At 40.6% G+C, this 25,800-nt stretch overlaps 1 protein-coding gene across 2 annotated transcripts in view; it reads left to right on the top strand.

Moving 5' to 3' along the window:
- The window catches only part of GALNT18 (polypeptide N-acetylgalactosaminyltransferase 18), a 214,084-nt gene that overhangs the window by 184,573 nt on the left and 3,711 nt on the right, over positions 1-25,800 (top strand). Inside the window, exon 11 of one of the 2 annotated variants that reach the window (XM_066320557.1) lies at positions 11,010-11,174. The exons of the other annotated variant lie outside the window; for it this stretch is intronic. Within the exon in view, the coding sequence (XP_066176654.1) occupies positions 11,010-11,174 (165 nt within the window). The remainder of the gene's footprint in view (positions 1-11,009; positions 11,175-25,800) is intronic. 2 annotated transcript variants of the gene reach the window in all.

Raw genomic sequence — 25,800 nt, 5'->3', positions numbered from 1 at the left:
GAAAAGTGGCTAATTCTAACCTGGGAAAAGACTACAGAAGTTCCCACTGAGCAGCTCAAGTGGTGGAGCTTGCTACAAGAGCTGCTGTTTGTCACTGAAACTGCAGCACTGAATGTTCTGTGCATGGAAATGCACAATGTACCTGCAAGTAATAAGCTTTTAAGATGTTGTTCCCAGATAGCAATAGCTCAGCTGTAAGACAATTCCTGCAGCCATGTGAGAGACAAAACACTGGAGAAAATTGTCTGTGTGAGTGCTGTGCATCTGTGCTGACTTTCTCTCGCATTCCTGTGTTTGAACAAAGTGAAGTTCTTTTTGTTTTGGTGTTTGAGGCCCTCCGCTGCACTGCAGAAGGTTTTGCCCCTCCTCACTGTCTTGGAACAGTGGTGGTGCTCCAGACCACTGGCGCTGCTCATCCCATGGGTCTCCAGATGGGTTGTGTTCCTGACGAATTCACAGCTTCCATAATATCCAGAATAAGACTTTCAGGGTGTCATTATTTCAGAGAGGTTAGGAGGTCAAGTGGGAGGTTAAAACTGCTGCTGAAGGAAACACTGCTAATAGGAATAGGTGAAAACTTCAGAGCTTCCCTTTTGTCAAAGTGCTCTGACACTTTGGTATGCTCTAAGTTATTATTTTATTTTTAATTTCCATGTTAATTTTGACAATTCCATTGTAACTGAAGTCTCTAAGCAGATTCTTTGGCTACAGGTGGTTTGCCATTTCAATTTTTTCAATCCTCTCAAAGGTGCTTGCATGAAAGTCGCTTTATAAACTTAACTCTGGCTGATGAACTCTTGTGGGTGTATTGTTCTTTGGGGTTTTTCTCTGGGGGAAAAATAATTATATCCTTGCTAGCAGTTGAAAAAAAACCCAAAAGAGAGATTGTCACTAACCAGCTTAGGTTAAAATGTGTTGCCTCATTTCCATGTAGAAGTTTTAATATCTGTATTTTATTGTCTTTAGCACAAAAAGTAACTACAATTTAGATAATTTTTTTCTTGAGTTTGCATGTGCTGGTTGTCAGTGTGGTATCTCTGGAAAACTGACATCAAATTCACATGGGATTCTAAGAAAGGGTGAGACTGGCTCATCTGATCTTAGAAACAGATTTTGATTCCTTTCAGTGAAGCCAGGAGAAAGAGTAGGCATAAATGTTAAGAAATACCTGTAGGGAGCTGGGGATTCTTCCAGAGTTGTACAGGAGCTGCCTTACTTTGTTCCTGTCACAAAATGATGAAAAATTACAGCACTTGTGGAACACAAGAGGAGTTAAAGGACCTCTGTATCCACAGTCATTGCTCACTGCCATACAAAATTAAACATGACAGGGCTGAATTACAAAGCAAAACTAAATGAATCTACAAACTGAAAACCTCAAACAAACAAGCGAGAACCTCAAAGCCCTTGAGATCAAGGTGTTTACTGCAGAGCATCTTAAGACAGTATGGCACTTGATTGTAATTTGCCTTAACTTATCCCTCGTAGACAAAAAATGTCATCAAATTTAGTTTAGAAAATGTAATAGTGGTAGAAATAGCACCATTTATTTTAGAAAACTCTCAGAAGTTTATACCACTAGAAGAACCACTTTCTGAGGTGTGGTAAGCTACCTGATTCATCCCTGCATCTTTTTAATTGGTGTGCTTATTATTGCAGTTCTAGGCATTCCAATAATGACCCAGATGTCTCTTATATCAAGTGGTCTACAACCTCAGAACAAAACCTATGGCCTTGACTTGAACAGCTAAAGCCTACAAATAAAATATTTGAAACAGGAGATTCTGGGAGAGAGGAGAAGGGAATGCTAGGAGGTACTGACAGAGCATTCTTGAGTAATGCTCTGGATTCAGCAGCACAATTAAAGTTACTGATTTATTTTTTTCTTTTTGGACATTTGGGAAATTCTGTGTAACAGGCAGAGAACAGTGAAGGCTGGCAGTTAGGAGCTGGATGATAAGCTAGTGATACTTGCTTGGCTGATAAGTAACAAAAGAAGGGTTCAGAAGGGCTTTGAAAATGAAGAGAAGCAATTTAAGCAGCGTGGAAAACAGAACAAGAGGCGAGATGTTCCCTTCCTGAAAGGCAGCCTGAAAACCGAGTTTTCAGAAGCATTCAGGAGGGATTTGAAGTGGGCATGAGTCTTGACATCAGTGAGGAAAGCAGCAAGGGTCAATTTTAAGTGGAAAAGCTGTATTTTATTGCAGGAAAAATCGGCTGCATGGTAAGGCTTGATGACTTGGGAAGAGGTTCAAGGTGAGGATGTGCATTATGTAAACACACAGTTATCTGAACGTGACTGTGCCCATAGTAATCTGGAGGTCTAGCTATGAAAAGGTAAAAAAAATCTGCTTTTAAAGTTCTTGATGCTGAGCTACCAAATGCTTATACACAGATGGCAGTGAGCTAGCTCAGATTTTAATTTGCCTAGAAGTCAGCTCTGCTTTAAAGGATGGACCAGAGCATCAGCATATGGAAACAAAGGTTGTTGGTTTCCTGGTGAATATGTGTTGAAGGATAAGAAAGACATGGGGTTCTTTAGGAATGCACAAGGAAAACTCTGAAGGTTAAAGGGAGATTGGTGGGAAAGGATGAAGGAAACTGCAGATGGGTCCAAGTCTCAGGAACCTTAAGACAACATGTTTTTTTAAAAAAAACCCAGGACACAGATGCCAGAATGTTTCTGCACTTTTTTTTACTGCCTTTAAAAAAAAAATTTCTAGTGGAAGAGATGTAGAAGTTTTGTGCAGAGAAAAGAGCAAAACCTGGAGAAGCATTAGGAAGCAAATGAAGTAAAATTTTAATTTATCCAGGATGCGTTAATTCTGTACTTACCAGAATTAGGAGAACTATGGCAATAAATACTGAGAGCATATATAAACCCCATGATTGACAGTTTTATTCAATTTAAAAAGTGGAGCCTAAGTAATAGGATTTTTGTTTGCTTGTTTTAAATAAAACCAAAGCTGAATACTTAAGTAGGCAATACCAGAATTAAGTATTCCACTGCAATATAAGTTCATGAATTTAAATTAAAAAGAAAGGGTCTGGCCTTTAGTACCTGTCTGTTTTCTATTAAAATGTTAACATTTTTGTGTCTTTAAGCATGTATTTATAGCACCACATTGTACTATTTAAAGTTTCTGAGCACCTTGGTTTTATTATTATCAAATATTGTTGCTCAGAGTTCAGGTCTTAATTAGTGCATGGACATGAAGAAGAGCAAGTAGGTCAGATAATCAGTATGCTGGTGCCTTCATTCAGCAGATGCAAATCTGAACACTGAAGTGAAATAGTGAGTCTTTCTTACACACTTTAATACAATTAAAATCTAAGGGAAGGTGTTGCTACACTTGGTATACCAGAGCTGTTTGTCAGCTCTTCACTAAGACAAGATTCATAGTTAATAGATCCTCAACGTGGATAAATATCATCATAATGGTTTAAAAGTTGGATCATCAGGCTGAAAACCACCCTCCAAAAACAGCATCAATCTTCTGAGGGTTGAACTGTGGCTTAGGGGTAACTTTCTATAATTCTCAGCCCATGTTCTCATGTATTTCCTTCCTCAGCAGTGTTTCAGGGCAGCACAAGACAGAGATGCTGTTGTTATAGGACAGCACAGCCTCTCTCCTCTGCCACTTCCTACAGGAACAGTAGATAGGAAAACACTTGATTTTTATCTTAGTGATGTACATGTTTGTGTTGCTCAGAATGAACTTGGAGTGTGTTGGGCATTTTCTTATCAGGGTTGGAAAGCTCTTTCTTTCAGGCGTGTTTCTGTAACAAGAAATGCCAGAATAGGAATCAGGAACAATACAAATAGCCAAGTAAAGGCAGTGGGAGCTAAGTCTGGATTTACTGGAACCCACTTGACTGCTCTTCAGCTGGAGTTACAGTCAAGTATGAATCTGCTAGGAGACTTTGGACCTAGTGTGTTAATATATTACTCCTGACAGTAAATGACTTCATGGATTCATCTGAAGAAAAATATGGTTCTAAGATGGAATAAAGTAGTGGTGAATCAGGCTTCTTATCCCTCATAGTTATTATGCCAAAGGCAAGGTAGCAAATAAATACTGCTGGTGGTGAGCATTAAGTTTGCTCATTATAAATGCAGAGTCCTATACTAGTCTCCAGCGTGATTTCATCTGGGAACACTGCCATAAGGATTACAAATGGCTTTCAGCCTGAAAATTGGAATGTATTGCTCTAAACTTCCAGTGGGGAGTCGGCAATTTATCCTTCAGATAATAATCTTGTGTTAAGTTGAACATCTCAGTGTAACTTTTTTGCTACATGATAAACCAGCTCCTATGAATAGTTTACTGCAACTGGCAAGCCACTTCAGCTCTGAAGTCTTTATAAAGTCTGGTGGCTTTTCAATGTTTAATAACAAACTTGGAGCCAGAAATCCCATTGCCCCCAAAGTCAGTGGAATTTCAGTGTTAATTGAAGTGGGAATCACAAATTGACCTTTTAGGGCAAACTTCTCAAGAACAGAAGCTCAGCATGACACTGTTGTGAGGCCAAAGCTGTGCATTCCTGTAAGTAAGGGGAGCTCATTTACCTTCTCCTGCACTCTACAGCATCTTGGGATGGGTGGTTGTGCAGATTTTATCTTGTGTAGATGTAATATTTTCACTGGGCAGAGAAATGTTGGTTGAAGTACCTGGGGGTTTCATTTCACCCATGGCAGATTCAGGTGTGTTCTGCACTGCAGCGCAGCACGCGAGATGTGAATGTGGCACCAAAATTACCCTTCCAGCCCTACAGGAGACCTGCCGTGGCATTCAAGTTGGTGATCTTCAGAAAGAGCAGCAGCATCTTTCAGTTTGCCAGGCCCTGACTGAGTGGCTGGTCTCTCACAGCCTTTTGGTCTGGCTCTGTCTGGCCAGGCTGGGGGAGAGCTGAAGCACACGAGGGAATTTTGTGGATCATGCTTAGCATCATCCCCCTCTGTAAAACAGAAACAGCTAAAGCTTCAGAGAATCTTTAACATCAGCAAAGAAGTATTCTGCATGCACGTGCCGGGTTCCATATGCTCTACCTCAGCTCTAACTCTTTATAAATCACAAACTGTTATTTTCCAATTCTGAGCATTCCTGCTCAGCTCTGCTTTGTGCTGTGTCCCCTCCATGCCCCTGGCACGTGTGTGTGCTGTGCAGGGCTTTGCAGGAGCACTGGCTCAGCAGAGGATGAACTCTTGGCCGTGAGAGGGCTGTGCAAGTGATATTTCAAGATTACAGCTTAAAGCAGAATTTGTCTCGGAGGAGATGGGTGGAATAGAAGGGGCCAAAGACTCTTTTGTTCTGAATGTGACAACGGAGATTTAGGGAAGATTGTGACTCCAAGAATAAGCTCTCAGTTTTCTCTTCCCTGCTGATTTGGTACATGAGATTGCATCAGGAGAGAGGGAAAGTCCTGGCATTCCCCAAAAATGAGCAAGGGTATTGCTTGGTCCAATGACAAATAAAGGCTGAAGCTGCTTCTCCTTATTTCTGGAGTGGGTCTGAATGGCCGTACTGAATACAGCTTTTGTTTTCATTGTAATATTGTGAGTTTTCTGGATATTCAAGCGAATTTTTAAAAAATGTTAAGCTTAGAATATTAACTAAGAAAAAATAACATTGAGCAAACCAGTTCACCTGAAATGCAGGTGTGGAGAAGATTTCAAACACCTAATTTTTTCTAATAGTTCTAATAGTCATTATTATGATTTCCTGAGAATCCTATGCAGCTCTCAACTACCACTTCATTCACATTCTCATCCTTTAGATATCTTTTCTCAGGACAAATAGATGTTTTTCTTAAGAAAAAAAGATAAATTGTTTAACACAAAAAAGTATGCCTTGACTATACCTCACACCTTCAACCTCATATGAGGATTTGAGGAGCCATTTTATTAGTTTTAATTATGTGATACCAATCTCAGTTTTCTTGTCTCAGTGTGAATAGACAGAGACATTACTGGGTAGAGCAAACGGAAATGAAGTGATGGCTATAGATAGGACACTTGTAGGAAAATAAATTCAAGAAAGCTAGAGAATAATTGGTCCTTTAGTTGGAAGGTGCCAGTTTACAGAAACTGCAGGCCAAGTTTCTCAGCAGATACTAAAAATACTGGAAACAACTTACAAGAAATCCCCACGTTTCACAGTCTGGGGGAAGATCAGTTATAAAGAGTTTAGTAATGAGGCTGGTCCTTGTGGCAGACACCTCTGTCACGCTTTGAAGGCAACCAATGTGCTTCTCTTCAGACCCAGGTAGGAGACCTCTGTTACTTTAATCATTTGCCTGCTGCAGACCATTATATTGATCACACAAGGCTTTGTTTTGAAGGATTTCTTTCCCATCACTTCCATCTGCTGTGAGTCCCAGGCGTCCAGGGGAAGTCTCCTGAGGTCACTGAATGCAGCTGGCCCTGCAGGGAGAGCAGGCAGCCTGTCCCTGTGTGCGTGGCACTCACCCACCCGGTGGGAGAGTGCTGGAAGGAGAGGTGGCAGTGCCAAAGGCTCACCGAGACTCTGCGGATCACAAATCCTGCCCAGGTTTTTATAGAGTTTCTCACTGAATCCTTGCAGATTCCCTTTTTGAGACAGTAAGTGCCTTTTGTCAGACCTATCTGGTTTCCTGAACAGAAGCACTCCCTGCCACGTGCCCGGGAGACATAGTTGTACATCAGTGCTGCTGTAGTGAAAGAGCAAGATGGTAAAATGCTGTGGGCTAGAACAGACTAATGAAATGTAAGGAGGCTTATTTTGTTGCAGATGAAGAGAGTTGTTAAATGGTGCTTTGGTACCAATATCCAAGCAAGATTCTTCCTGTGGAAATTCAGTAGCTCCTCCAGGAGTGTGTGTGTGATGGTGATGTGAAAATGCATGCTTGTTTTGCTAAGGAACTTGGAATGAATGCTGTAAATCAGCAGAGAGCATGTGTCTTGACTTCAGTGGAACTAAATAATTTTTTATCTAAGCTGTAATCCCTTGAACAAGCACTGCTGTGACATTTGCTGTTGTAGCTCAAATGAAAAGTCCAAGTTCTAAGCAAAATTTTCAGAGTTACCCCAGCAACTTAGCAGTTCATATTTAGTGTTCAGTCATTTGGACTTTCAGGACAGTACTGGAGTGATTGTTCAACAAATCACTGCCCTGAATTACTGCAGAATTTCTGTCCTGTTGTGTTGGTTCATGGTGATGTTTGCAATAGAGTAGAAAAAATGTGCTAGTAAAATGCATTTCACCTGTATCTTTTCAACTGTTTTAAACAAAAGTGCCTCAATTGCCCATTTTGTGCTGAAGTGGACTGCAGAACAGCTCTGTGCTTGTTGATGCCTGTTAAAAGCATCCCCCTCAAGAAGGACTGCTGTGACCATTTATCTATTCAACAGCTTGTTTAAATCACAAGTGCAAGCCGTGTGTTTATAGGGCTACAGGATGTTAAAGCATGAGCGGGTTTTAATCTGCAAGGCCATACTTTACATGAAGGTCAGTTTAAAATATGTTCAATAAAAAGGCATAGATGTGCATAGCTAACGTGCATTTTGAGAGGGTAATTCAGTTCATGTAACTCAGGTAATCTTCTACAGCCTGCTTCAGACAACTAGTTTGTGTACCATCCTTAAAAAAATCAAAACAACAACTCAAACTATAAGACACAAAAATAAACCCCAAATGGAAAAAAAAATCCCCAACCCTACAACTCAGAGTATTTTGGAAAATGCAAGTGAGCAAATAGAAACAGGAAGGTCTGATATGAAAGCAATTAAAGTATTTTTAATATATGGAATTATTTAAAGGGAGACTTTACCGTGGTTTCATGTTTAATAGCTTTAGGTTTCAGACTAGAGCAGTAATCAGTAGTGTCAATAGTTAATTCTCTTTTACCAAATGGATTTTCTCCCTTCATCCCAACAGAGTTATTATTGTGTTCCCTCAGTGCAGGGGCTGTTTCATTCTCAGGGTGGGGAAGAGGAACCAGGGACTGTCATTAGGCTTTAAGAAAAGTTTTCTGGCCAAGTGCCAACACAAACCAGTACCTCCCTGTTGGTTAACATGCTGCTTAAATCAAATTTTTAGAGGTTGTGTGCTTTTGATGTGATTCCTTCAATAGAAAAACACAGCAGTCAAGCGGCAAGGTGTTTTCAATTCTGAAGTGAAATAAGAAGTGGATTTATTATATAAGAGACCAAAATGTTTGTAATGATATAGAACAGTTAGATGTTGTCCAAATTACTGGATAAGCAAAGTGACATCTTGAAAGAGCCTTGCTGGACCCTACCCTACCACATTCTGTTGTAGTCTGAGCTTATTTTTGCATGCCACTTCCACTGAGCTGGAAGGTGCCTTTCCCAACACTAGGTGAGAATTCAAGATTTCTCACCTCTTTTTCTAACTGGCCCACAATGAAAAATGGAGTGATATTAGCAGGTAGGCTCTCTTAATTAGCAACCTGCTAATTAAATCTGTTAAGCATAATCGTACTTGATTGTTCTGCTTCTGTACAATTTTGCCAACAAGCAGAAATTGAGTAGTGCCTCCAGCCAGAGCCATCGTTCTGCTGCTGCAGAAAGAGGCTCAGACTGAACCACTGCTGCTCTGACACCAGAAAAAGCTGTAGTATGAACTGGGTTTGCTCTGTCCATCCAGAAGGTGAAATGATTTACCTGCAGCCTTTAGGTCATGATGCAAAAGGCTCAGGTGTCTGAGCTAATGAAAACAGCTCAGCCCCGAGGGTTTGCAGGCACCCTGCTTTCTTTGTGCAGATGCTGTGCTGTGGAATGCACTTCTCAGAGTTACAGACAAGCCTGCCCATTTGTTTCCAGTATGATAAATATCATCTGGTTAAAAAAAAAGAAAAAAGGCAACGCCCCCTTAATTTTCTTGTATCATGTTTTCTGTAGTGACAACATGCTGAGGTGAAATATCCCTTCCTATTTAAATTTAAAAATTTAAATAACTGACAATTTCCCTTTATGTTTTCTAGTAGTAATTTCAGGTAAGAGGTAAACAAGCTGCAACAAAAAGTTCATCTGTAGGGTGTCCTAAAAATCCCCTTTTAAGATCATCTTGATCTTACAGCTTTGTTCTGTCACTACCTCAGTCTCTCTCTTTCTCAAAAAAAAAAAAAAAATCACTTTAATAGATCATAAACATGTCTAAAATATTTGCTCCTGTCTGTCTAGAAAGTGCATTCTAAATGTTTATTTGTTTTCTAAGGCATCAGTTTTGTTGGCAGGAATGTTAATAACCTGAGTTGTGGATGCAGTGTGATCTTGTTAGCGAGCCCATAGTTCTTACAGTCTACCTCAACCCTTACTTCAATCATACCCATCCGTTCTGGAAATGTGCTCTGCCAGGTCCTTTTATTACCCTGCTCTCTCCTGTAGGGCATGGCTGAACTATTCAACTTTCCTCTGTTCAACCTCTTAAAACTTTCACTCACTCCCCTTCAGCCAGCTCAGGCTTGTTATCATTTCTGTGAGGTGGAAGCAATGAAACTTCATTAAGGGGGGCAAAACCTTGGATTAGTCTAAACCATTAATGGTAAGTTAATTAACTTTAGTGCGGCTCAGTCAGGTTACATCTGCCCTGGCAGTGTTACAGGAGGGTAAGCAGGGGACACAGTCTTGTCCAAAACACCACCGTTTGTTGTGATTGTATTCAATCCCTGCATTGACTCCTTCCAGCATTCCTTTCATTTATTTATTTGTTAGTTTATTACATGAAGCTCCTAGATCTTTTGGCAGACCTGGCTTGTTCTGCTTTTCTGCTTTCTCTCCTGTTTTACCAGAGTTTTCACAAATGAGAACGCTCACACATAAAACAATTTACCACGTCAGCAATGAACAAATACTGGAAATTCTGGGCACTGAAAAGATTCCCAAATACTTCCAACATAATTTCCAGTTTCCCTTTAGTCCCAGATGAATAGAATAGCTACGGTGAATGATAGGGGCATTAATTTGGTGCTTCTGTCCACTCTTGTTTGTTGTAACTCTGCCACTCCTGAATTATCAAAGACTTAACACCCACAGCATGATGTTTCCATTTCATCTTTCTCATGGTCCTTCCAAGAAAAAGGTCTATTTTAGCAAAACAAATTCTGTTTGTGATTAGCAAACAGGCAATCCTGACACAGTTCTGTGTCACCTTTCTGGGCTTACAGGTAACCTGTCAATCTGAAAGAGGACACATCTGCTCCATCCTTCCTCTTCTTTGTTCTAGAGAAACCTCCCACGTTATCTTTGCTGTCAAACAGAGTAGAAGGAATTTTTATAACATAATAAACTCATGTCTTTGGTCCCAGGTGTAATCCCTGAGGCCTTTGAGGGCCTTTCTTTGCTAGAAATACAGAGCAGCCAGTGTCTGTCCCTTTTCCAGTCTCTTGTGTGTATTGACATATAAAAAGTAAAATGAGAACAAATGCTCTGAAACGTGTCCGTTCTGTTCTCTCTCCTGCCTGTATCTGTCACCAGTTGCTAATAACTTTTTTTTGTATATAGTAGTTGCTTCAACTGTGGGTTTTAGCATTTGTTTGTAGAAAACCCTCATTTATCTTTTTATCTGTCCTTTAAAAGATTGAGATGCTCTGAACTCCTGTGCTGCTGTTCTCTTGTTTTACCACTCCAGTGAGGTGTTATCCTCAGATGAAATTGTCTAATCAGAGCTGATGGCCATATCCAGGCCCATTCCAGGGTGTAGATCCTCCTCTTTGAAGATCCTCAGTACGACCATAGAAAACAGAAGTTAAAAGGCACATGATGAGACAATAATCAGTTGTATTTGCATATTTCCTCTTTAATACTTAACTAGCATTTATGCATTAATTGTTAATTTAGACCAACTTTTAAAATGTCGTGTTGCTTCCTGCATGAAAGGAAATAATTTAAAAGCCACTATGGGGTCAGCCTACTGCTATTCAGCGCATTTATCTTTGCCATTAGCTTTTGGGTAAAAGTGCTGCTTCTGTGTAGAGGCCACAAATCTTGTTTGTGCTTCCTGTTGCAGAATGTTTATTACACAAGCAGTCAGCAGCTCCACGTGGGTGTTCTGAGCCCCACGATCGACGATGATGACAACAGATGCCTGGTGGATGTGAACAGCAGGCCCAGGCTCATTGAATGCAATTATGCCAAAGCCAAGAGAATGAAGCTTTACTGGCAATTTACTCAGGTAATTCTTACCCAGCAGCCATTTCAGAAAGTTTCAAAGCTCTGTTTCTGTGTTGAAGTGTGAATAATCTGTTTACTAACAGAACAGAACCAGATTTATCCTTGCTTTCTTTGCATAGAGCCAGGAAGCTGGTGTTTAGTTTTGATCGTAATGTCAGCTACCTCAGTAGAGTACAAAAATTGTATTATATTTTCTAAGTTCACCATGAATAACTTGTTTCTAAGGCAGAGGCCTGTCATGGGGAAAAAAAAAAAAAAGTTATTTTGGAGTCAAATGCAAAGTACGAAATGAGGAACAGAAATGTTTTTATTTGTTTGGGGGGTTTTTTGTTTGTTTGTTTTTTGTTTTTTTTTTTTAGAAGTAGCAACTCAGAAATAAGGGTAGTGGATCATTGGTGATAACAGCCTCATAATGAGCTCGTTCTGCAGTTTCTTTCTTAAAAAGGCTCACGCTTTTCCACATGAGTGTGAGAGATGCAGAAAGAGGCTGAAGGAAAGGCTGAGAGGTGCTTTCATAGTGATGAGAATGCTGATAGGACACAGGCCAGGCATGGAGTTCACATTCATAACTGATTTAGAAACGGAAGGGAGAGTAAAGAAGCCACAGAAGTTCTGGGGCTAGAGAAGGTGCTCTGCCACAGAACACTCCTGGAGATCACTGTGGTTTAGCTAAGAGGAAGTGGCAAGGTGACTCAAGGCATCTCAGTGTTGCCACAGAGGGATATAGGTTATCCTGAAGGCAAAACAGGTTCCAGTGGTTGGAAGCCGAAGAGAGTCCAGTTCTGTTTCTCAAAGAACAAGGAGTTTTTCCTAAGGTAAGTTTAACATAATGGAACTTTGCCATGTCAGGCACACTGGTGAGTCGATGAAATGAAATGACATTACTTTCTAAAACAAGTGCATGCTTTAGCTTCTGGGGGAAATGTCCTGTCTGGTGTGAGTTTGCCTGGTGTCACAGCTGATCCTCTGCAGTTTTGAGTCAACAAATCTAGTTGGGTACTCCAGCCCACAGGCTGAGACTCACCATTAAAAGCAATTTTTTTTCCTGTGTTTAATTTTTCTATAACATCCATGTGGGTTTGCAAATATCTTTTCTGTCAACTCAATTTTTTTAACAGCCATTATTCATATACTTTAGGACCTTGCTAATACAGTTAGTATCAATCTTGGTGCAGACAGCATCTAGACATTAATCAGTAAAGTATAATATTAGTGAAGCATTATTTTGTATTTATACTTGAAAGTCATCTAGGTCTTTAAGAGGTAACTCTCAAGCAACAGATCTTGAATCCCTAAATTGGCCCCTCAAGGGCAAAGTTTTAATTAAATCTTCTCACAAATTTTAACACTAGTCTTCTCATGAGGAGAGCCTCACTAAATCCATCTCTGTACTTGATTTTTTTAATACCATTTCTAAAAGGTATGATTAACACTAAAGAGCAACAAATTTAGCATGGTCCACCTATCCACTGATTGCACTGTATACTCCAAAGTTTTGGTGACAATTAATCCTTTCTACCCCAGGATACTGCCCCTATTTCATAATGTTATGTTAGATTATATTTTGTGGGAGGGGGCAGCAGTAGAAAGCCTTGATAATTTAGCTGTTAAAATCTTTACAAATGGGATTTAGCAGTATTAGGTTTGTTGCAATTCCATGTTACAATCTCTCTATGAAGGTGCAGCACTGGTAAACTTGACTCCATGGCCTCTTTCTTCCTCCTGCAAAGGAACTCCTTTCTCCCCGAGAGAAGTGAAAGCTAATTAGTTGTTTCTTTATGATAAATTAAGAGGCAAATGAAATAATTAAAAGTTTTCTGTTCAAAAAGGATTTTGCTAATACCCAATACAATTAAAATGTCATTATTGCTCAACGTACTGCCTGGTACCCAGCGCTGGGTATGTTCTGTAAGTTAGAAGAAAGTTAATTAATGCAATCAAGGCTTGCCAAGATCAACTGATGAACTCCATTTGAAGTTCTCCCATTTAGTGTGGTGAAAAGTTGTGTTTGTGTGGCTGTCTTGGAAACTCTCTCTCTCTAAAAGACTCCTTTTTAATGACTTTTTACAAGCTCTGGTATTTCTTTCCCACATTGTGCAGTGAATAGGACTACTGTGAGTATCAGAACTGTAAGCATTGATGCTTATATAGTCTTGAAATTTGTGAACTGTTAATGAAAATGTAGATGTCGGTTGTAGCCTTTTGCAGCACTTTCCTTTAGCTGCGGGTACTTTGAGGTCTCTGGGTTCGTGAGCCATTCCATGAGAATGTCTGATGGTGGAGGTAAGTAAAAATACAGCCGTGCAAGAGGAGAATTGCCTCAGAAAGGGAACAGGAAAGAGACTGGCCACCCAAAGCAGGATAAACCAACTGCACTAGATTTCCCTGACCAGCACAAAAATCTGTATTTTCCCTTCTTTACAGACGTTCATGCTAAATTAGTTTGAATGAGGGCACACCCCGCAGTGGTCTGTGGTGGGACATGGACACCACTCTTGGCTGATAGGAAACTTACTGTAATAGCCGAGACTCCATTTTCTTCGTGCGGGAAAAGCCAATTCTTTATTCACTATTTTATAACTTCACTATTCACTATTTTATTTTATTTATTCACTGTTTTATAAACTGTTTTATACAGTTTTCACAGCCCTCGTGCCCTGCCGGGGCTGCTGCATCGCCGTCTGCGCCCAGACAGCCGCGGTACTAAAGCGGAGGGGAAAGCAGCACAAATACACCCTCTAAAGACCGCATGTAGCAAAAAGGGGGAAAACCAGCGAAAACAAATCCAGGAAAGGTTAAAAAGGCACAAAGCGCTTGTGGCTCCCCGCCCTCAGAGCCGCCGGGTGAGTCAAAAACCCCGCTCGGCGAGAGGGAATGAGGGAATGAGGGGACGCCATCGAGCTGTGCGCAGGGAATGTGCTCCGGCTCCTGCCCTCGGCGCCTCCCCGACGGAGCTGGGAACCGGCCGTGCGGGGGCTCGGAGCGCTTTTCTGGAGGGTAAAACCCGCTCGGAGTGAGTTTATCCCCCAGATAGAACACCAACGCGGCTTCCCGCGGCGCTGGAGGCGGCCGGCCCGCAGCGGCCCGGGGACACGGTGTCCCGCCGGAACCATTTGCCGTGGGCACAGGCACACAAATGCCGTCTCTCGGCTTCTCGTTCTGTTCCCCCTGCGGCCGGCTCTTCGCAGGGCTTCAAAGTGCCTGTAACATTTTTAATAGTCTCTTCAACGTGAAGAACGGAATTAGAAGTAACTTTTCCGTCGTTCGTGGGTAGAGCTTTAGTCACAGGAGATGTGACCGAGAGGTCTGTGGAGCCCGCGGGGGCCGGTTGCCGCAGCAGCTGTGGTCCCTTCAGCAAATTGTAATTTTTAAAACTAATCTCTAATAAAAGATCATGTGGAGGTTTTGTGGCTAACATATCTTCCCTTGTGGGCGCTGCCCACAAAAACCTGCCCCGACCTCGTCCCACCTTTCCGTAGAAAAGGCATTTTGTCCATTGCTCTCACGTTGTTTCCTACGCCGCAGAGATAAATGTGTCCCGTGTGTCTCCCACATCAGTTCTCTTGACCGTACACTCCCCAGGTTCTGGAGACCGCTGGCTCCCCGCCTCTCCGTGGCAGCAGTGCCTTTTTCAGTCCGTTTTCAGTCCGTTTCAGCCCTTCCCGGGAGCTGTGTTTGTTTCCGTGCTTGTTTCTGTGTTGCTGTGCTCTCCCCGCTCGGCCGCCCGGTTATTCCCGTGTTTGTGCAGTCCTTTCCCGGGCAGGCTCGGCTGTGGCCTCCCGCCATCTGTCATCAGATACTGTAATAAGTCAGCCGAGACCCCGTTATTTTCATGCAGAAAAAGCCAGTTCTTTACTCACATTATTTATACAGTTTTCACGGACCTCGTGTGCAGCACCCACTGGCTGGTCGTTTTCTTACCACTTCATTTTTCGGTCAGCAGGTGATTTGTGTGTAGGTGCGAAGATTCAGGTTGTTGACGTTTTTCCTTTATGGGTTCTCATGGAACAGATCTTATTGTTTACACAGACGCACTTATTTTTCAACCCCAGAATAGGTTGTATTAATAAACCTTTCATACCAAGGTTGTTTTGGCATAGAAACTTGCAAATTGCTTAACTACACTTAGAAGAAAAGACAAGCTAGCTATTAATTTAATCAAGCAGGCCAGATTTTATGAGGCCTTTCTTTTATAAATTCTTCTGCCTGTCACAACAAAAACTGCATGGCTTTTTTTAATAAAAAAATCCTTCAGGTGATGTTTTCCTCTTCCTTTGTACTGTGTAATGATGAGTGAATCCCACATGACAAAAGTAGAAGATGAGGTTGTCCTCAGTTAGGGGACTTCTTGCTTCTATTAGCTCTATTAAAGAATTATTTCGTTAATTATTAAGCCACATCTTTTAGATAGAAGTGCAAGTATACACACATACATATATTTGTGCATATATATCAAATTGATTTCTTATTTTAATTTATCTTTTGCTTTGGTTTTAAAACTTTAAATTCCTTGGCTCTCTCTCTTCAGTTGCAGGCAACTGGAGTCAGGCAGCCAGATGTCCACTGTTACGTTGTGGACAGATTTGATGGGCAGGTACTTGGAGGGAATCACTACCTCTGGTATCTTTGTCCTGTACAGAAACCTGAAATTGGGCATTCAAAGCTTGTAATATGTGCTTGTATAATCAGGCTCTATCTGAGCACATTTCCCTGCTCCACAGTTTTGTACAGCTGCCAAATGCAACGAGACCCAATAAAATGTAGGCTTTGGTGGCATTCTTGCTTCCAAAGCTTCTTCGAGTGTTTATAACAGTAATTATGTCAAATTATGTAAATTAGCCCAGAAAAGACTCCCATCAGCTGGGGGGTGTTCGAGAATTTGATTGTTCAGGCTGTTAGTCACATCCTCTCTTAGGGAAATGTTTGTTTTGGAAATACTTTTGTGCTAGAATGTCTTCTAGCTGTTTGACAGCTCACCTAGTTCAGTCTGTCTCACCACTTTTTCGTTTAATCAGAACAAAGTTTGGGCTTGTAGCAAAAAGCCAGTAGGGATCAGAAATTAGACAAGGCAGAGAATTACATAGTAGTAAAAAGGCTGGAATTTAAGTAAAAATATGATGTGGAACATGGTCCCAAGGAAGCTGCATCCTGAAGCATGAGGAAAGCAAAACCCCAGGCTGTGGGCTGTTTTGGCGAGGAGCAGCTGCAGACTCTGGTGGCAGCAGCAGCTCCTGTGGCACAGAGTGCTGGCACAGAGCACCAGCTCAGCAGCTTTTGTCACTGTCCCTGTGCTCAGTGAACCTGCTGGGGCTGCTGCAGTGGTGGAGCTGCACGTGGCTCTGGTGGGTGGCAGAGAAGGAGCTATGAGCTGTGGGAAAGGAAGGCCAGAGCACCTGGAGAGGTGCTCGGGACATTTGTTGGTAGAAACTGCTTGTGCCAGCCCAGTTCTCTGATACGATTGGGTTGGTTGATGTTCTGGAGAACCAGTACATTCTCAGTGCTGCAATCAGGTTTTTCAGAGAGCAAATCCCAAAATTTGGGAGATTTTAAGAAGTCTCTCAGTCTCCAGTCTGATTTCTCAGATTTATTGCTGATGCAGAGTCTGTTGCCTGCCCTACAAGTGAAATTTGTCTCTGTGGACCGCACCTGGGTGGCAGCAGAGCAGTTAGAAAGTTCACTTACCTCGTTAGGGCACCCCCAGAGGCCATAGCAAAGGCAAAAGGAGGAAGTTTTTCTGTAATTACTCTTTATCTTGAACTGTCTTCCTTTTTCTGTTTAGTTGGACAGGGACATGACTCTTCCATTCTAACCAGATGAGCCATGCTCTCACTTCTTGCTGTTGTGAGAAATGCAGCAGGAGAGAGCTCTGGGAAGAAAAGAGGCAAAAGAAAGGACACCAGCTGAGCTAAAAACTTGGGATTAATCATTTACAGCTGTTTCATACTTAGTTAATTTAAGTAATTCAGCTTCCAGTGTGGTTGCCATAGAAAGGTAGGAAAAATCTGCGTATATAGGGTTGGACACTCACCACATCCTTCATTTGAGGACAAGATGTGCACTGTCCTGTTCCCATGTCTTCTGATAACATTGCTTGTGCATGGTGTGGAGAATTGTGACTCTGGTCACTGCTGAGGGTTTCCACAGGATGTCTTCCCATTCATAAATGTTTGGAGGGAATGGTTTATGCTATGGCCAGAAACTGTAAATAAAATTTGTTGCTGACAGCTGTAGTTACAGAATGTATTTCCTAAATGTCATAGCAGGAAGTGCGTGAGAAGGAAAAGGGAAGACAGACAAGCACATTAATTACTGAGTTGTTACAGGTATTCCTTAGATAAATATGATGATTTATATCTTATTTGAATAGGTATTAGGTAATAGATAAGGAGATCTTCTGCTTAGCTGTATAAAGAAAAAATAGACTTTAAAATTACTGAATTTGCATCTCATTCCTCCTGCAGACTTTGGCCTCTCAATTACTCTTACCCACCTTTATCTCATGATAATAAAGGCTGTGCAGTGCTATGTTGCCCACCACCACATCCCAGAGCAGCGTGGGAATGCAGCTGCATGGCAGGATTAACCTGCTGGGCTGGGAAACAAGCAGAGAATCTCTGTGCTCATTTCAGATGCCCCCTTGCTGAGCACACAGAGTGCAGAAGCAGAGCCCAACACCATTACACAGCAGCCTAATTCCGGTGTCCACTCCTGTTTTCGTCCCATCCATTAGCCAAGGACATCAGCCTACAAGAGGGATTCATCTCAGCAGAGCTGTGTGTGCCTGAGGGAGCAGTGGCCCCATCCACTTCATCAGATTCCCCGGTTATGAGGGCCACAGGCTGGCAAAGCAGCATCATTGATCTATCAAGGATTTGGATTTATGTGGTATTTCTCACCACAAAGGATGCAAATACTCTCAGGATGTCTCTGTAGTGTAAGACATGCTGTACTGCTACAGAACTGTGTAATTAGGCAGTGCTGTTTGCCTGGCAGCTCAGAACAGAAAGGGATGGTGATCCTGTTAAAAGAGATACAGACTTTAAACCTGCAGGAGAAATATAAAGAAAAACAGAACCTAATTACTCAATTAAATGAGCCAATAGACTAGGTTAAGCCCTGTATTTTTAGTGAGGTAATCTGATTTTTAAATAACCAGTGTTGCCATGTGTGGAGCTTTGAACCTCAGACATAAAAGAGCACTTCCACAAACCCCAGAGGGCCGAGTGTTGGTGTAGGGGTCCAGTACATTAGCAGCATTTCTATATTTAGATATTCTTTGCCCATTTTTTGATCAAACATTACCCCAGAACTTAGTGGATAACAGCACAAAGTGTTATAGCTGGAGGACGAGGAAGCTGACCCATTGTTCTTCTCAGACATGAGAAAATGAGAATCTTCAAAAATCTTCATTTTGCTCTAGTAAATTTGTTCCTAAGACATGTGTAACGTAACATTCTTGTCATACTTTAATATGACAATATTAATTAAAAGAAGGTGTATTAAAAGGTTTCTTTTTTAGTCACCATGAACTACATCTTACTATAAGCCTATAAACATTTTAGTACCGTTTATGCAGAGTGATATTGAGAAGTACAAAAATCTGAAAGCATACAGGCTTTCTCCATTTTGGATACTTGACTGCAACTTAAATATGAAAATGTATATGCAAAAAACATGCGTAAAAATATGGAAAAGAAATATTACTATAAAGTATGGTGTTTTAACAACTGATGTTAGATTTGCTTGGCAATTATTGCTAACTGATGTTAAATTTACTTGTTAATTATTGCTGTAGCTAGTGGTAACCAAAATTTCATTGTATCAGTTCAGTTCTCTGTTTGGAGTAATTTTCTAGTAGCAAGTTTTAATCTTTGCAAATTGGTGTAGAACTTGCCAGCTAGAAAGTTTGTGTGAAATACAGCAGTAAAAAGAGCTTTTAGTGGGTGCATTTCAAATCTTTTCTAGCATATCACATTATGCAGTATTTACTCTCCTGAGAACTACATTTAAACTCCAAAGACACTTGTGCTGAATTAATTTAGAAGAAAGTTAACACATACCCATGTTTTTCCTTCAAAACAGATACCCTATTTGCATATTTTAGCATCTAATTTTAAATGCCACATTTATTTACAAAGAAATTACTTGTTTGAGTTGCACATGATTTTTCCTCGTTTCAGCTGTCTGGATGGGCTGCACCCAACAATGGCCATGACAGCTGCTGCCAAGGCACTGCCTGGCATTGTCCTGTCAGCCAGGCAAAACCATGGCCAAATCCAAAATGCCTCCAAACTGAGTGAGAACCAGCACTTACCAAGTGAAGGGCCTGAGTTTCAGGGGATTTGAGCTCTGCTTTTGGTTCCTCCTTTGCAGTACCACGCCAGTCTCTGCTTGGGTTCTGCATTCCCTGGCTGTGGGAGGGATGGAAGGAGTTCTGCTGTTATTATTTCTAAATTCCCAGCTGAAAACAAAACTCTGTTCCTATCAAGTGAGTAAAAGTTGCATCTTTAATCCCAATGGAATTAATAGCAGTAAGTAAGTAAGAAAGATTTGGCTACCAGGTAATTGTCTACAGTCTGAGATAAGATGAGAAAAATGTTCCCTTGGAAGTCAAAATAAATCAGGATGAAAAAATTGACAGGAAAGGAGTGTTTGTTATTCAGTGAAATGATCAGGCCATCAACCATGGTGTCCTGAACCCAAGAGTGGTGACAAGAGTGTATCAGACAAAAAAAATAGATTATTTTCATTACTGTCTGAGTAAACTGCACAGGTTTGTGCTGCAGCAGCAAGGACATTCCTTCCCCAATATCAGTTATAATCAGATTTGTGTGGTTAGTGGGGAAAAAGCCATTTTCAATAACTAGACACTATGATCAGAGTCCCAAAGAGCCCAGCCTAAATTCGCATGTTAGAATATGCAGATCAATTGAAATAGTGGTGCAAATTCATTTCCTAATTTTCTTCACTTGGCACTCAATTTATTTCTTAGGCTCTAGAGACTGGTTTAATCAGAAGCATATAATGATAATGCAAGTAGTTCAGGTTCTGGGTTAAAATGCATTAAGCCTCCTTCTTATGGAGCATTCAGATTAGAAAACTTAGATTAATTAAATACAACATACACACACACACAAAATAAATAAAATTGTCATTCAGTATTTTTGTTTTCCAAGGGAGTTATTTCTCATGAATAATCTCATCTAAACCCCATAAACCTTGGGAAATCTGTTAGCATGTCTGGGAAAAATATAAAAATCTTAGGTTTCCTAGTTGTCCTGAAAGGAGTTTCTCATTTATCTGGCTGGAGAAGAGTACCTAGGGATAACCTATGCTAAGGCTGGTGAACAGCAGTGTGAGGTTGTGTTCTTCACATCAGTTGTCCATCTGTGCTACATTACAGCAATATTTTCATCCAGAGAGAGAAGAAGAGAAAGAGTAAGGCAGTGAGGTGCTCCTAGGCACGAGCTACAGCTGCAAGATGTGTGTGGGTTTGGACCCCTCCCTGTCAGCAAGACATTGAGATGCTGGAGTGTGTCCAGAGAAGGGCAGCAGAGCTGCTGCTGGGTCTGGAGCACAAAGCTGAGGGAGGTGCTCAGCTGGGAGAAGAGGGGGTTCCTGGGGAGCTTATTGCTCTCTGGGAAAGGCTGTAGCCAGGTGGGTGTTGGTCTCTTTTCCCTGCCATAGGATGAGAGGAAATGGCCTCAAGCTGTGCCAGGGGAGATGTAGATGTGGATATCAGGAAAAATTTGTTCACTGGAAGGGTAGTCAAGCAGGGGAATGGGCCACCTGGAGAAGTGGTGGAGTCTCTATTCCTGGAGATACTTAAAAGACACGTAGAAGTGGCACCTAGGGACGTGGTTTGGTTTGGTTACAGAACTGAGAGTGTTGAATTGACGGTTGAACTCAATGATCTAAAAGGTCTTTCGCCTCCAAAACACTCCTGTAATTCTATATACCACAATGATATTACTTAAAACAGGAAGGCAAAATCTAGGAATATGCAATTTTCTGCATCACAGAGCACAAAATTAATTAACTAGATTAATTACCTCATCCAGAAGACTGCCCCAGGCAATGGTCAGTGCTTACTGTTTCATGGATATGAGCTCTGTTGTGAGCCAGCAGTTCACTGGAAGTCCAGGAGAAGGATTTCCTTCTTGACCACAGAAGTGCTCTCTTCAAGAAGATTGAGGCTTGATTTGTCTGAATGATCATCTCAGTATACCTAAGAAGAATTATCAGCACTCTTAAAATTAACTCAGCCCATCAAAAACATACAGTCAGTCACTGAACATTGATGTCTGAGACAAGGAATTCAACAGGTTTCCTATACTCTCATAAATCACAATAGTTGTAGCAAATCCTTTATCTAACACCCTTTTTTCCTTAGAAACTTTACCAGTGTCTCACAGCTATTCACAAGTACTTATGCTTTAGAACACTAAAGGCACTGATTTTCATTCCCCTACTAAACAAAGTCCTGTTTTTATTTCATGTTACTATATTTTGTAATTTCCCCACCATCTGAATATTCCATCGCACTTCAAAACATCTTTGTTGCCTTTCTCTGACTTACACTTTAAACATCTTGAAGCAAGCCTAGATCACAGCAGATGAATCAAGCCTGAGTCGTTTGCAGAAATCATTTATATGTAATCTCAGAATGAAAGAGAAAAGGGTAACTTTTCTGAGCTTTTCAAAAAAATGCATTATTAAAACATGCAAATAAAGCAAATGTCTCCAGCACTCCTGTCTTTTTCTTGGTTGTATCAAGATACTGTTTCACTATACAGGCAGCTGTTGCATGGCACAATCAATGAAAAGGAGGATTGTAAAAAATTCTGGGTTTTAGTTAGAGAAAAGTTACCCTGCAGAAAACACTGGACAAAACATTGTATTTGGATATTTTCTATAGGTCATGTCTCACACAAGACTCCAGTGGTGTTTCAAACACAGGATTTACCCATATCCAATTCTTCTCCTACTAGAGGGAGTATAAAACATAGCGGTTGTAGTTGTTGCTGTAAACTGACAGTTTAAAAACGCATCTCTTAAGTTCTAATTTAGAGCTTGAGTATCAAAATTAGAGCACTGAGTAGCCAGTGAGTGTGGAATGTGGTGGGTTCTGCATGTGCAGCTTCCTGAATGCTGCCAAGTAGGGCAGCAGGCAGATGAGAGACAAGTGTGGCCATCATCCCCCTTTAGTGGTGAGGAAAATAAAACCAGAAATATTGATCTGTGAGTCATCCCTCACCGGCGTGCATCTCTGCAGCTTTCTCCTGCTAAGTCCCCAAAAAGGCAGTTTATTTCTGAGTGACTGTCCCCTTGCTGGTTGCTCGGGACAGCTGTGGTGAGAAAACCCAAGCACACCATCCTCTGCAGAGGATCAAGCCAGCTGTTCCTTTTCCACAAAGGACTGCTAGGTCAGCCTGGCTCTCAGAAGATCATCACAACACATCATCACCTGGATTTGCTGCCAAATAAAAACCAAACAATGCCTTCAGCTGTAAATTCTGCATTTAGCCATAATTATCAGGCCTATGTATGCATAAAAGATTCCCTTTTCAATCAGCTTTCCGCTCTGCCACAGCCACCCCCTGTGCCCCAAGACGGTGTTTAATAATTAATTTCAAAAATTATTTTATTACCATAAACAATGCTTGTTTCTGCAGATGTTTTTCTAGCATGTTAGGTAGATTTCCTGGCCACTGCTGATACAGTAATAATTCATGTTTACTTTCTGAAAAATACCTTTGCCTGGCTAATGTATTGTACTCCAAACCTTCCAATTTCTTAGTGTTATCTCAATTCTCTGTAGTAAAACACATTTCCAGCTATCATATCCTAAGGAGCTTCTTGGTATTTCATTGAAAGCTTGAATTTAATTATTTTCAAGTTATTATTTTCTTAATCTTGCTACTAACAAGAATGAAACCTGTTAAAAATCTGTGATAAATTTTTTATGTATGTGGAGAAATGTTAGTAAGAGATATATATCCACATGTTCCATTTCTGATTTTTTTTTCTGTATCTCTGTAATTTGTTTTCTATTCTGGTAACATTCTCTGTATGAAACTGCATTTCTTTGTACCAGGTTTAATTGCTTTTAATACCTTAATTAAGAGTATCATGTATTTCTGCATCCTGGAGAGAGTAAGCAAATCAGACAATCCAATCTGGAGTAAATAAAACAGAAAATGATTGCACAAACCACTAGTTACTGAAACCTGCTCTGGACATACAGATGAGGCTGCTTCATTTGATTTGTCACAGCTGCAGTATTAAAAATTTGGTGCAGCATTATGAAAATTCAGCATTTATGATCATGTAAAACCAGAACACTCAGATGTCTTGGGAGAGGAACGAGACAAATTGTGATGTAGACATTAAAGTGGTGGAACTGTTGAATGATGTGTCTAATCCCACTGTCAGAGGACGTGTCACAGTATTTACACTGAGTACCAGCAAGTGGATGTAAGTGCTTGGGTGACAACACAACCTGAGTGCAGAAGGAGCAGAAAAATTTGCTTTTTCCTTAAGAAATGGTTTGGCTGATCCCTATTATAGCACTACTTAAGTTTCCATTGTACATAGTAATCAGTTTTGTTTATTGTTGGAAAAACAAATTCACATTTTGAGTGTGTCTTATAAAAATTCTCATTTGCTTATCTACCCTGTAAGTAAAGATATAAGTAGCTGAACAGATAACAATATATTTTTAATATACGAACCTGCTGTATATGATACTTCATATACATAAAAGCAGTTAAATGCACCTTATTGTCACAGTACTCATAAAAATATATTAGGAAGCATGTCTTTGAGTAAAAGCAGATAACAGTATACTTCAGTGAGGAATATTTCAATTGAAGTGGTACAAATTAATTGATGAAAAATTTGAACAGGAAAAGATGTGTTGTAGAGCCTGCTTTGCTTTGCAGCACACCTGTTAGACAAAGAGTTGGAAAAATTTTCATACTTCTTTGGATTCATGGAGGAGTTAATCAGTTAACTCTATATTATATATATATATATATATATATATATATCTCCTTTTTAAGCTAAAAAGCAGAAAATGTAAACTGAATAACATCATCCAGTATTCCCAAGAAGCAGGCAATTCTAAAAATGCATTAATTACTGGATGGGATAAATTGTTCCCTTCTTCCTGTGAACATTTTCTTACTCCTTCAACATCCATACAAAAGTGAGTCACACAGAGGAAAAAAAAATGCCTTGTATAAAATTCGAGTAATTTTCTTTAGGATTAAATTTGGTGTACTAACAGTCACCGAAAATTTGCCCCAGTGTTCTGGGGAAATGCACGAGGAGATTGAGTGTTCTGTCTGGAGTGGAAATTATCTCTGTCTCATATACCTCACCATAATTCTTTCATTCAAATGTATCAAAGCAACAGCAAAGATGGGAGTTTCTGCCTCAAAGGCAGAACGAACATGTAAATATTTGAGGTCACTGATTGAGGTCCAAATAGAAAATTAATAGACCAGAGAATGCAACCATCTATACAGTGTATGTGATAGGAGGCTGGATATACTTATTAACCTTTCGAGACCCTTTTCTGAAATAGCCATGTTTAGGCAAGCAGCTAAGAGCATGCTTTTTCTCTTTCAGGTGGAATAACATGAGCTTTAATGTGATGAGCAAAAAGCAGGTTTAAACTCTGAAAGGAAAAGTGTTCACTTTGGAGTAACTCCTTAAAAATAGCCGTCAGTCTGATTTTCAGTAATGCTGACAGCCTCCAGTGCTCATTTAACATCCCTCATCTCCACAAGTGATCAGGTCTTTTAAAGTGATCAGGTCTGGTAGCTGTGCATCCACCACCCCCAGTAAACCAAAAACAAATCCCACAGAACAGTTCAGAAAAAACTGTACTAGTTACTCTACACAACTTGGTACTGCAGGGGTTTGCAGGCACATCAAACGGTGTTTAAGTGCCATATTATCGGATAAATTCTGCTTTAGTGAAAGACTGGGAAGGAAACCCCTTACATACAGCAGAAATGCAGAAAGTGCAGTGACTCTAAAGGAAAAGAAAAGCTTTTGTACCAGGTGTTAACATTAACAGTACACTTACAAAGCACTGGATCAGTTTTCTGTGTGTCTGAATACCAGCAGGAGCAGAAAACATTTGTGCTTCTCACAGGAATTGCTTCATTTTGCTTCACAAAAACCATGCAGTTTTCAGTCAGACTGGTTAGTGCTGACACATTTAGTCTATTTTTTTACAGCATAGTTCACCTGGCTGCTTATTTATCCTCTTGAGACTTCTGCTCCCATTGAGCTGCCTCTCATCATCAGTGATCTTAATCCTAATTCTGTTCAATTGTGCAGAATTCCTCTTGAAACTTGTTTCAGCCTTGTGTTTAATGTCTCATGATTAAAGGGATTACCCTAGGCTATCAATTTTTGCTGTTAAATTGGAAAGTAGAGATCTTGCCTAGAATGGGGAAAGGAACCCAGATGGGCAACTCACCTTTCACTGAGCTTGAAGCGTAGTAACACAATAAACCATTTTGCCAAGCATGCAGTAAACTCAGTTATGAGAGTTTTTATACAAGTTTGGATTACTGCTTGCTAAAAAAAAAATAAGGCAAAAAATAATT

The sequence above is a fragment of the Sylvia atricapilla genome, chromosome 6 (assembly GCF_009819655.1).
Source record: "Sylvia atricapilla isolate bSylAtr1 chromosome 6, bSylAtr1.pri, whole genome shotgun sequence".
Classification (NCBI taxonomy): domain Eukaryota; kingdom Metazoa; phylum Chordata; class Aves; order Passeriformes; family Sylviidae; genus Sylvia; species Sylvia atricapilla.
Note: the sequence above shows the minus strand (reverse complement) of the source record. Positions and strands in the feature narration are given on the sequence as shown.